General features: G+C 40.8%; 1 protein-coding gene across 1 annotated transcript in view; it reads left to right on the top strand.

Annotated features, from left to right (window-relative positions):
• Positions 1-12642, top strand: part of LOC113886063 (glycerophosphodiester phosphodiesterase domain-containing protein 4-like) — a 110789-nt gene that overhangs the window by 16363 nt on the left and 81784 nt on the right. Inside the window, exons 5-6 of the mRNA XM_027531998.1 lie at positions 11746-11844; positions 11916-12009. Of these exons, the coding sequence (XP_027387799.1) occupies positions 11746-11844; positions 11916-12009 (193 nt within the window). The remainder of the gene's footprint in view (positions 1-11745; positions 11845-11915; positions 12010-12642) is intronic.

The raw sequence follows: 12642 nt of genomic DNA, 5'->3' as shown, positions 1-12642 counted from the left end.
CTGACTAAGGTCCATGTAGTCAAAGCTATGGAACAACAGACTGGTTCCAAATAGGAAAAGGAGTGAGTCAAGTACGTCAAAAGGTGTATATTGTCACCCCGTTTATTTAACTTATATGCAGAGTACATCATGAGAAATGCTGGACTGGAGGAAGCACAAGCTGTAATCAAGATTGCTGGGAGAAATATCAATAACCTCAGATATGCAGATGACACCACCCTTATTGCAGAAAGTGAAGAGGAACTCAAAAGCCTCTTGATGAAAGTGAAAGAGGAGAGTGAAAAAGTTGGCTTAAAGCTCAACATTCAGAAAACAAAGATCATGGCATCCGGTCCCATCACTTCATGGGAAATAGATGGGGAAACAGTGGAAACAGAGTCAGACTTTATTTTTCTGGGCTCCAAAATCACTGCAGATGGTGACTGCAGCCATGAAATTAAAAGATGCTTACTCCTTGGAAGAAAAGTTATGACCAACCTAGATAGCATATTCAAAAGCAGAGACATTACTTTGCCAACAAAGGTCCGTCTAGTCAAGGCTATGGTTTTTCCTGTGGTCATGTATGGATGTGAGAGTTGCACTGTGAAGAAGGCTGAGCGCGAAAGAATTGATGCTTTTGAACTGTGGTGTTGGAGAAGACTCTTGAGAGTCCCTTGGACTGCAAGGAGATCCAACCAGTCTATTCTAAAGGAGATCAGCCCCGGGATTTCTTTGGAGGGAATGATGCTGAAGCTGAAACTCCAGTACTTTGGCCACCTCATGTGAAGAGTTGACTCATTGGAAAAGACTCTGATGCTGGGAGGGATTGGGGGCAGGAGTAGAAGGGGACGACAGAGGATGAGATGGCTGGATGGCATCTCTGACTCGATGGACATGAGTCTGAGTGAACTCCGGGAGTTGGTGATGGACAGGAAGGCCTGGGGTGCTGCGATTCATGGGGTTGCAAAGAGTCGGACACGACTGAGTGACTGATCTGATCTGATGGTTTTTCCAGTAGTCATATATGGATGTGAGAGTTGGACCATAAACAAGGCTGAGTTCTGAAGAATCGATGCCTTTGAATTGTGGTGTTGGAGAAGACTCTTGGGAGTCTCTTGGACAGCACAGAGAGCAAACCAGTCAATCCCAAGAAATCAACCCTGAATATTCTTTGGAAGGACTGATAGTTAACCTGAAGCTCCATATTTTGACCACCTGGTATGAAGAGCTGACTCTTTGGAAATGACCCTTATACTGGGAACTATTAAAGGCAGACAGAGAGGGTGGCAGCAGAGGATGAGATGGTTGGATGGCATCACCGACTCAATGGACGTGAGTTTGAACAAACTCCTCGAGATAGAGAAGGATAGAGACAAGTCTGGTGTGCTGCATTCCATGGGGTTGCAAAGTTTTGGACATGACTTAGTGACTGAATAACATCAACAACTATAACCTTTTGTCAATAAATTATTGTTTTTTTTTCCATACTGTTTTTTAAAAGGGAACAATGTTAAAAAATTTTTTTAAATTTACACATTAACAAATTGAAAGATAAAAACCATATGATTATCTTACCATATGATTATCTCAGTAGATGCAGAGAAAGCCTTTGACAAAATTCAACATCCATTTATGATAAAAACCCTCCAGAAAGCAGGAATAGAAGGAACATACCTCAACATAATAAAAGCTATATATGATAAACCCACATCAAACATTATCCTCAATGGTGAAAAATTGAAAGCATTTCCCCTAAAGTCAGGAACAAGACAAGGGTGCCCACTCTCACCACTACTATTGAACATAGTTTTGGAAGTTTTGGCCATAGCGATCAGAGCAGAAAAAGAAATACAAATAATCCAGATTGGAAAAGAAAAAGTAAAACTCTCACTGTTAGCAGATGACATGATCCTCTACATAGAAAGCCCTGAAGACTCCACCAGAAAATTACTAGAGCTAACCAATGAATATAGTAAAGTTGAAGGATATAAAATTAACACACAGAAACCCCTTGCATTCCTATACACTAACAATGAGAAAACAGAAAGAGAAATTAAGGAAACAATTCCATTCACCATTGCAACAAAAATAATAAAATACTTAGGAATATATCTACCTAAAGAAACAAAAGACCTATATATAGAAAACTATAGAACACTGGTGAGAAAAATCAAAGAGGACACAAATAGATGGAGAAATATACCATGTTCATGCACTGGAAGAATCAATATAGTGAAAATGAGTATAATACCCAAAGCAATCTATAGATTCAATGCAATCCCTATCAAGCTACCAACGGAATTTTCCAGAGAACTAGAACAAATAATTTCACAATTTGTATGGAAATACAAAAAAGCCTCGAATAGCCAAAACAATCTTGAGAAAGAAGAATGGAACTGGAGGAATCAACCTGCCTGACTTCAGGCTCTACTACAAAGCGACAGTCATCAAGACAGTATGGTACTGGCACAAAGACAAATAAATTTAATTTTCTTTATTTATTCTTTTTGGCTCCACTGAGTCTTCTTTGCTGTACACTGGCTTTATCTAGTTGTGGCAAGCAGGGGCTACTCTTCATTGTTGTACACAGATTTCTCATTGAGGGTGGCTTTTGTTTTTGTGGAGCACAGACTCTAGGCACATAGGCTTAAGTAGTTGCACCACATGGACTCTGAACTTGTGGCTTATGGGCTATAGAGCATTGGTTAGTAGTTGTGGCTCACTGGCTCTAGAACACTGACTCATTAGTTGTGGCACATGAAGTTAGTTGCTCTGTGGCATGTGGAATCTTTCTGGATGAAGGGTCGAACCCATGTCCCCCTGCATTGGTAGGCAGATTCTCATCCACTGTGCTGCATGAAGTTTTCTTTCTTTCATACAATACAGAGAAATTGCTGGCATCCCAGTTTATTAAGCATGGGTTACTATTGAGTGAAGTTTTCAAATAAACAATTAGAGATGAATAATACCTGGATACTTATATATTGATCTCATATATAACTATATATGTGTGTATATATATATATATATATATATATATATATATATCAATATATATACACTTTATATATTGAACTTAGAATTGCTGGTTACTGCACAGTGAGTGGAAGTCACTCAGTCGTGTCTGACTCTTTGCAACCCTGTGGACTGTATATGTATAGTCCATGGATTTTTCTAGGCCAGGATATTGGAGTGGGCAGCCTTTCCCTTCTCCAGGGGATCTTCCCAACCCAGGGATCGAACCCAGGTCTCCTGCATTGCAGATGGATTCTTTACCAGCTGAGCCACAAGGGAAGCCTTTTTCAACAAATTCAGCCTGATTTAATATTATGTTCCTTTCTCCTTGTATAGTGAGGACCTCAAGAATTCATTACCACACACAGGGTTTTTTGATCAATATATTTAATGAAGCCTTCATCTCTCAAGGTATTCTGTGATCTAATTCCAGTTATGAATCCATAGCCAATGAGAAGTGGTGGAGCTGGGTATTAGAAGAGTTGGAATACCCCTCGAAGATGACTAACTTGGTTGGGCCTTTAAACCCTTGGCTTTCAAATCTCCCTGGCAAGGGAATTTCTTTAGGGCTTGGAGTTTCAATGTGCAAAGAACAAACCTAGATGGAAAGAGCACCAGGTATAGTGCATTGTCTTCCACCTAGGCATGCTCAGAGAGCAATAAATGACCTCAATCAAAACTTTTTAAATAGCTAATAACCCAACCTTCTTATAAATGTACTAAATATTTTAATTAGCCAAAAGATAATGGTGAGTCCTTATCTATGAAAATTTCTAGCAGCTTCTATCTGTATATCTAGGTTGCTTATAATAAATAAACCTGGAAGTTATAGATTTATAGGGTGAGAGACATGGCTGGCTGGAGTTGTATAGTTAATGGAATATATAAGAAAAGGATGCACATTTCAGGCAGATGCTTTAACCTCTGAGCCACCAGGGAAGCCCAAGAAAAGAATGAACCATAATGCAAAAGACTTCTTCTGTAGAAAAATGTTTTCTCATACTTTGCTCAAAACACTCCTCATACTTTAAGTCCCAGACCAGAGCATGTATCCTAATACAGGAAAGGAAAGACCTTTTCATGCATAGCTGCTTTTGACAGTCAGATTTATCCAAAAGAAACTATTTGTACCTTATAATTGTCAGTTGCCTTAAATCATAGTAAAACTTGGTGTTGAGTAAGATCACAGAATCACATGAGACTCATGTGAGTCTGATTTGTCTATTAAATGTTTGCGTTATGAGGCATTTGGTCTGCCAACAATTTTTTTTTTTTTCAGATTTTCACATCTGTTTGTGTCTTTGTATAGAAGAGATTGGACTATAGGTTATTTTCCCTGTAATTGTCTTGTTCAGTTTGAGTATCAATGTTTTTGTTAGCTTCAAAAAACAAGTTAGAGAGAATTCCCTCTTACTTTCAGGAAGAGTTGGTTAAAATTGAAATATTTCTTTCTTTGTTGTTGTTCAGTTGCAACCCCATGGACTGCCACACACGAGGTTTCCCTGTCTTTTACTATCTCCCAGAGTTTGCTCAAACTCATCTTGATTGAGTCAGTTATGCCATCCAACAATCTCATCCTCTGTGGCCAAATTCTCCTTCTGTCATCAATCTTTCCCAGCATCAGAGTATTTTCCAATGAGTGGACTCTGTATCAGGTGACCAAAGTATTGGACCTTCAGCTTTGGCATCAGTCCTTCCAAAGAATATTCAGGGTTGATTTCCTTGAGAATTGACTGGTTTGATTTCCTTGCTGTTCAAGGGACTCTCAGGAGTCCTTTCCAGCACCACAGTTGAAAAGCATTAATACTTGGTCCTCAGCCTCGTTTATGGTCCAACTCTCATATCCATATATGACTACTGGAAAAACCATAGCTTTAGCTAGACAGACCTTTGTCAACAAAGTGATGCTTTTTATAGGTTTGTCATAGCTTTCCTTCCAAGGAGCAAGTGTCTTTTAATTTTGTGGCTGCAGTCACCATCTACAGTAATTTTAGAGCCCAAGAAAGTAAAGTCTGTCACTGTTTCCTTCCCCCCCCCCCCGCCCCCCGTCTATTTGGCATGAAGTGATGGGACCAGATGCCAAAAGGTTAGTTTTTTGAATGCTGAGTTTTAAGCCTACTTTTTCAATCTCCTCTTTCACTCTCTTCAAGAGGCTCTATAGTTTGTCTTGGCTTTCTTCTATTACAGTTGTGTCATCTGTGTATCTGAGGTTATTGATATTTCTCCCTGCAGCCTTGACTCCAGCTTGAGCTTCATCAAGCCTGGCATTTTGCATGATGTACTCTGCACATAAGTTAAATAAGCAGGGTGACAATATACAGTGTTGACATACTCCTTTCCCAGTTTGGAACCAGTCTGTTGTTCCATGTCCAGTTCTAACTGCTGCTTCTTGACCTGCATACAGGTTTCTCAGGAGACAGGTAAGGTGGTCTGGTATTCCCATCTCTTTAAAAATTTTCCACAGTTAGTTGTAATCCACACAGTCAAAGGCTTTAGCATAGTCAATGAAGCAAGTGTAGATGTTTTTCTGGAATTCCCTTGCTTTTTCTATGATCCAAGAGATGTTGGCAATTTGATCTCTGCTTCCTCTGCCTTTTCTAAATCCAGCTTGTACATCTGGAAGTTCTCAGGTCACATACTGTTGAAGCCTAGCTAAAAGGATTTGAGCTTTACCTTGCTAGCATGTGAAATAAGTGCAGTTGTGCGGTAGTTTGAATATTCATTTGCATTGCCCTTTTTTGAGATTGGAATGAAAACTGACTTTCCAGTCCTGTGCCACTGCTGTGTTTTCCAAATTTTCTGGCATATTGAGTGTAGCACTTTAACAACATCATCTTTCAGGATTTGAAATAGCTCAGCTGGAATTTTGAAAATTAACCATTTAAGTCAGCAAGGCCTGGAATTATTTTGTGAGGTTTGATCATGGATTCAGTTGCTTTCATAGGTACAGAAGTCTCTAGAGGGCACCACAGATGTAGGAAAACTACATTTGAAGGGGAACAAGTTAAAATTGTGTCTTCTTGGATTCAGTGTTCTTTCGATATAAAATGAATAATAAATTTTTAAAATCTGTCCCTGTATTCTTTTTAATGGCTGAGTAATACTCCATTGTGTATATATACCACAGCTTTCTTATCCATTCATCAGCTGGCGGACATCTAGGTTGCTTCCATGTCCTGGATATTATAAACAGTGCTGCGACGAACACTGGTGTACACATGGCTCTTTCAATTCTGGTTTCCTCGGTGTGTATGCCCAGCAGTGGGATTGCTGGGTCAGCAGTTCAGTTCAGTTCAGTCACTTAATCGTGTCCGACTCTTTGCAACCCCATGAATCGCGGCACGCCAGGCCTCCCTGTCCATCACCAACTCCCAGAGTTCACCCAGACTCACATCCATTGAGTCAGTGATGCCATCCAGCCATCTCATCCTCTGTCATCCCCTTCTCCTCCTGCCCCCAATCCCTCCCAGCATCAGAGTCTTTTCCAATGAGTCAACTCTTCGCATGAGGTGGCCAAAGTACTGGAGTTTCAGCTTTAGCATCATTCCTTCCAAAGAAATCCCAGGGCTGATCTCCTTCAGAATGGACTGGTTGGATCTCCTTGCAGCCCAAGGGACTCTCAAGAGTCTCCTCCAACACCACAGTTCAAAAGTATCAAATCTTCGGCCCTCAGCTTTCTTCACAGTCCAACTCTCACATCCATACATGACCAAAGGAAAAACCATAGCCTTGACTAGACGGACCTTTGTTGGCAAAGTAATGTCTCTGCTTTTGAATATGCTGTCTAGGTTGGTCAACTTTCCTTCCAAGGAGTAAGCGTCTTTTAATTTCATGGCTGCAGTCACCATCTGCAGTGATTTTGGAGCCCAGAAAAATAAAGTCTGACACTGTTTCCACTGTTTCCCCATCTATCTGCCATGAAGTGATGGGACCAGATGCCATGATCTTCGTTTTCTGAATGTTGAGCTTTAAGCCAACTTTTTCACTCTACACTTTCACCTTCATCAAGAGGCTTTTGAGTTCCTCTTCACTTTCTGCCATAAGGGTGGTGTCATCTGCATATTTGAGGTTATTAATATTTCTCCCGGCAATCTTGATTCCAGCTTGTGTTTCTTCCAGTCCAGCGTTTCTCATGATGTACTCTGCATATAAGTTAAATAAACAGGGTGACAATATACAGCCTTGACTTACTCCTTTTCCTATTTGGAGCCCGTCTGTTGTTCCATGTCCAGTTTTAACTGTTGCTTCCTGACCTGCATACAAATTTCTCAAGAGACAGGGCAGGTGGCCTGGTATTCCCACCTCTTTCAGAATTTTCCACAGTTTATTGTGATCCACATAGTCTAAGGGTTTGGCATAGTCAATAAAGCAGAAATAGATGTTTTTCTGGAACTCTCTTGCTTTTTCGATGATCCAGTGGATGTTGGCAATTTGATCTCTGGTTCCTCTGCCTTTTCTAAATCCAGCTTGAACATCTGGAAGTTCACGGTTCATGTATTGCTGAAGCCTGGCTTGGAGAATTTTGAGCATTACTTTACTAGCGTGTGAGATGAGTGCAATTTTGTGGTAGTTTGAGCATTCTTTGGCATTGCCTTTCTTTGGGACTGGAATGAAAACTGACCTTTTCCAGTCCTGTGGCCACTGCTGAGTGTTCCAAATTGGCTGGCATATTGGGTGCAACACTTTCATAGCATCATCTTTCAGGATTTGAAAGAGCTCAACTGGAATGCCATCACCTCCACTAGCTTTGTTCGTAGTGATGCTTTCTAAGGCCCACTTGACTTCACATTCCAGGATGTCTGGCTCTAAAGTCCGTGATCACACCATCGTGATTATCTGGGTTGTGAAGATCTTTTTTGTACAGTTCTTCTGTGTATTCTTGCCACCTCTTCTTAATAACTTCTGCTTCTGTTAGCTCCATACCATTTCTGTCCTTTATTGAGCCCATCTTTGCATGAAATATTCCCTTGGTATCTCTGATTTTCTTGAAGAGATCTCTAGTCTTTCCCATTCTGTTGTTTTCCTCTATTTCTTTGCATTGATCGCTGAAGAAGGCTTTCTTATCTCTTCTTGCTATTCTTTGGAACTCTGCATTCAGATGCTTATATCTTTCCTTTTCTCCTTTGCTTTTCGCTTCTTTTCTTTTCACAGCTATTTGTAAGGCTTCTTCAGACAGCCATTTTGCTTTTTTGCATTTCTTTTCCACAGAGATGGTCTTCATCCCTGTCTCCTGTACATTGTCACGAACCTCATCCCATAGTTCCTCAGGCACTCTATCAGATCTAGTCCCTTAAATCTATTTCTCACTTCCACTGTATAATCATAAGGGATTTGATTTAGGTCATACCTGAATAGTCTAGTGGTTTTCCCTACTTTCTTTAAGTCTGAATTTGGCAATAAGGTGTTCATGATCTGAGCCACAGTCAGCTCCTAGTCTTGTTTTTGCTGACTGTATAGAGCTTCTCCATCTTTGGCTGCAAAGAATATAATCAATCTGATTTCGATGTTGACCATCTGGTGATGTCCATGTATAGAGTCTTCTCTTGTGTTGTTGGAAGAGGGTGTTTGTTATGACCAGTGCATTTTCTTGGCAAAACTCTATTAGTCTTTGCCCTGCTTCATTCCGTATTCCAAGGCCAAATTTGCCTGTTACTCCAGGTGTTTCTTGACTTCCTACTTTTGCATTCCAGTCCCCTATAATGAAAAGGACATCTTTTTTGGGTGTTAGTTCTAAAAGGTCTTGTAGGTCTTCATAGAACTTTTCAACTTCAGCTTCTTCAGCATTACTGTTAGGGCATAGACTTGGATTACTGTTCCCCAGTATGGTTTGCCTTGTAAACGGACAGAGATCATTGTGTTGTTTTTAGAGATTGCATCTAAGTACTGCATTTCGGACTCTTTTGTTGACCATGATGGCTACTCCATTTCTTCTGAGGGATTCCTGCCCGCAGTAGTAGATATAATGTCATCTGAGTTAAATTCACCCATTCCAGTCCATTTTAGTTCGCCGATTCCTAGAAAGTCGACATTCAGTCTTGCCATCTCTTGTTTGACCACTTCCAATTTGCCTTGATTCATGGACCTGACATTCTAGGTTCCTATGCAATATTGCTGTTTACAGCGTGGGACCTTGCTTCTATCACCAGTCACATCCACAGCTGGGTATTGTTTTTGCTTTGGCTCCATCTCTTCATTCTTTCTGGAGTTATTTTTCCACTCTTCTCCAGTAGCATATTGGGCACCTACTGACCTGGGGAGTTCCTCTTTCAGTATCGTATCATTTTGCCTTTTCATACTGTTCATGGGGTTCTCAAGGCAAGAATACTGAAGTGGCTTGCCATTCCCTTCTCCAGTGGCCAACATTCTGTCAGATCTCTACACCATGACCCGCCCATCTTGGGTTGCCCCATGAGCATGGCTTAGTTTCATTGAGTTAGACAAGGCTGTGGTCCTAGTGTGATTAGATTGACTAGTTTTCTGTGAGTATGATTTCAGTGTGTCTGCCCTCTGATGCCCTCTTGCAACAACTACCGTCGTACTTGGGTTTCTCTTACCTTGGGCATGGGGTATCTTTTCACGGCTGTTCCAGCAAAGCACAGCCGCTGCTCCTTGCCTTGGACGAGGGGTATCTCCTCACTGCCGCCCTTCCTGACTTTCAACGTGGGATAGCTCCTCTAGGCCCTCCTGCGATGGAGCAGCCACGGCTCCTTGGACATGGGGTTGGTCCTCCCGGCCGATGCCCCTGGCCTCGGGCGTGTGGTTGCTTCTCCCTGCTGCCCTCCCTGGCCTCGCGCGTGGGGGCGTGGGGTAGCTCCTAAGGCAGTTCTATTTCCAGTATTTTAAGAAATCTCCACACTGTTCTCCATAGTGTCTGTACTAGTTTACATTCCCACCAGCAGTGTAAGAGTGTTCCCTTTTCTCCACACCCTCTCCAGCATTTATTGCTTATAGACTTTTGGATTGCAGCCATTCTGACTGGCGTGAAATGGTACCTCATTGTGGTTTTGATTTGCATTTCTCTGATAATGAGTGATGTTGAGCATCTCTTCATGTGTTTGTTAGTCATCTGTATGTCTTCTTTGGAGAACTGTCTATTTAGTTCTTTGGCCCATTTTTTGATTGGGTTGTTTATTTTTCTGGAATTGAGCTGTAGGAGTTGCTTGTATATTTTTGAGATTAGTTGTTTGTCAGTTGCTTCATTTGCTATGATTTTCTCCTATTCTGAAGGCTGTCTTTTCACCTTGCTTATAGTTTCCTTTGTTGTGCAGACATTAAAAAGAATACATTTGAATCAGTTCTAATGAGGTGGATGAAACTGGAGCCTATTATACAGAGTGAAGTAAGCTAGAAAGAAAAACACCAATACAGTATACTAATGCTTATATATGGAATTTAGAAAGTTGGTAACCATAACCCTGTATGCGAGACAGCAAAAGAGACACAGATGTATAGAACAGTCTTTTGGACTCTGTGGGAGAGGGAGGAGGGGGTGATTTGGGAGAATGGCATTGAAACATGTATAATATCATATAAGAAATGAATCGCCAGTCCAGGTTCGATGCAGGATACAGGAAGCTTGGGGCTAGTGCACTGGGATTACCCAGAGGGATGTGTACGGGGAGGGAAGAGGGGGGGTGTTTAGGATTGGGAACACGTGTACACCCATGGTGGATTCATGTTGATGCATGGCAAAACCAATACAATATTGTAAAGTAATTAGCCTCTAATTAAAATAAATAAATTTAAATTAAAAAAATGTCACCATGTAGAAAAGTAAGAAACAGCATTAAAGGTCAGAATATTTAATATTAAGTCATATGATTATTCAGTGTAGTATTAAACTTGGTTTAAAATATCAAAAAAAAAAAGAAAAAAAGAAAGATGGTAACAATACCCCTGTATGCGAGACAGCAAAAGAGACACAGATGTATTCAACAGTCTTTTGGACTCTGTGGGAGAGGGCGAGGTGGGATGATTTGGGAGAATGGCATTGAAACATGTATAATATCATATATGAAACGAGTCGCCAGTCCAGGTTCGATTCATGATACTGGATGCTTGGGGCTGGTGCACTGGGATGACCCAGAGGGATGGGATGGAGAGGGAGGAGGGAGCGGGGTTCAGGATGGGGAACACATGTATACCTGTGGCGGACTCATGTTGATGTATGACAAAACCAATACAATATTGTAAAGTAATTAACCTCCAATTAAAATAAATAAATTTATATTTAAAAAATCCTGTCCAACAGATATTGGCTGAATGATTACTATGTCAGGCAGTAAGACTGCCTCTTAAAGGCAGTGAGAATATGATCTTACCCAAATATTGTCCTTGACCTCATAAGCTTATAGTCTGTTAAAGAAAAACATATGTTGAAAAGGCAATTACAAATACTGTTGACTTGTGATTATACTGAGTCACTTAAAGTGGTATTGAATATGTAAAATGGCCATTGTTGAAACTTGGTGAGATATGCCAAGCAGTATTGAAGACCCAGCTGAGGTGGAAAAAATTAATTAGTAAAGACATCAGACCATATAGCTGTATAATTTTTTCCAGCCATGCTACATAACTTAGACTTGGCAGCAATAATATTAAATACAAGTAGTACTGGGGGTCTGAGGGGTGGTTAGATTAAGGAGATGAGGAATAAGGTCACTGAAACTGTGAGAACAAATATGTTTCTCAAGGACAGTTATGATCAAAGCCTACTGCATGGAAGTCAGAACATTCTTTTTGTTTCCCCAGATCCTGGTTCTGATAATGATTCCGTTTTTCTCACTTTTGTTATGGATTTTATTAACTTACTGGAAAGACAGGTGGCTCACCATTGGGCTGTCACTTCAGGTAAGCACCGTGCTTAGTTGTAGCCCTGTCTGTCCAGATGCATTCAGACTGACTTTTCAATTTCCTCACAGATCTTAGCTCCTTACGTACACCTGAGCAGCATATCTGTGATGGTTTTGCTTTCGTGGCCTGTGGCCTTCTACTTGATCCATTTGGAAGGAGAAGGTATGTCCTGTGGGTGGAACCTTCCTTGATTCTTCCAGCTCTGGCTTTAACTTCTGTACTTTATTCAGCAGAACAAGCAAAGCACCACCAAATCTTTTTGGACCTCATTTATCTTGTTACTCAAGCATGCTCCTTGTGATCAAACTCACAACCCTACATGTTCTGTCATAACATCCTGTCATAGCATTTCCCAGGCTAAGCAGTCCATCTTCTAAAGAGACATTCTCCTTTTAGAAAAATTAGTATTTTCTCTCATTAACTTTGAGGGAATAGATTGGAGTAGTTTTAGGGAGGGTAGAGGGTGTTTTTTATTTGGCCAGTGGTGGTACACGTCATAGTTCTTTTAGTTTGTATTCAGATATTACTATTTTCAACTCAAGAACCAGGTGCAGATATCCCCTGGACACATCTTAGTCCTTCAAAGCAGTCCATGGTGAGTCTCTGTCATGTCTGAGGACTTCCACAGAAGCAGAAATCTGCCTCTGCCACTGTTTTCCTCTTCATTCTTTGTCCTAATATGATGGAAGCAAATAAGAATCAGAGCTGTAATAAAGCTGTTTTGAGAATGGAGTTAACTCTCAGCACCCTTACTGAGAAACCAGGAGAACCTGCTTCTGTCTATGTCTCTTTTTA

This window comes from Bos indicus x Bos taurus, chromosome 29, assembly GCF_003369695.1.
Source record: "Bos indicus x Bos taurus breed Angus x Brahman F1 hybrid chromosome 29, Bos_hybrid_MaternalHap_v2.0, whole genome shotgun sequence".
Lineage (NCBI taxonomy): Eukaryota > Metazoa > Chordata > Mammalia > Artiodactyla > Bovidae > Bos > Bos indicus x Bos taurus.
Note: the sequence above shows the minus strand (reverse complement) of the source record. Positions and strands in the feature narration are given on the sequence as shown.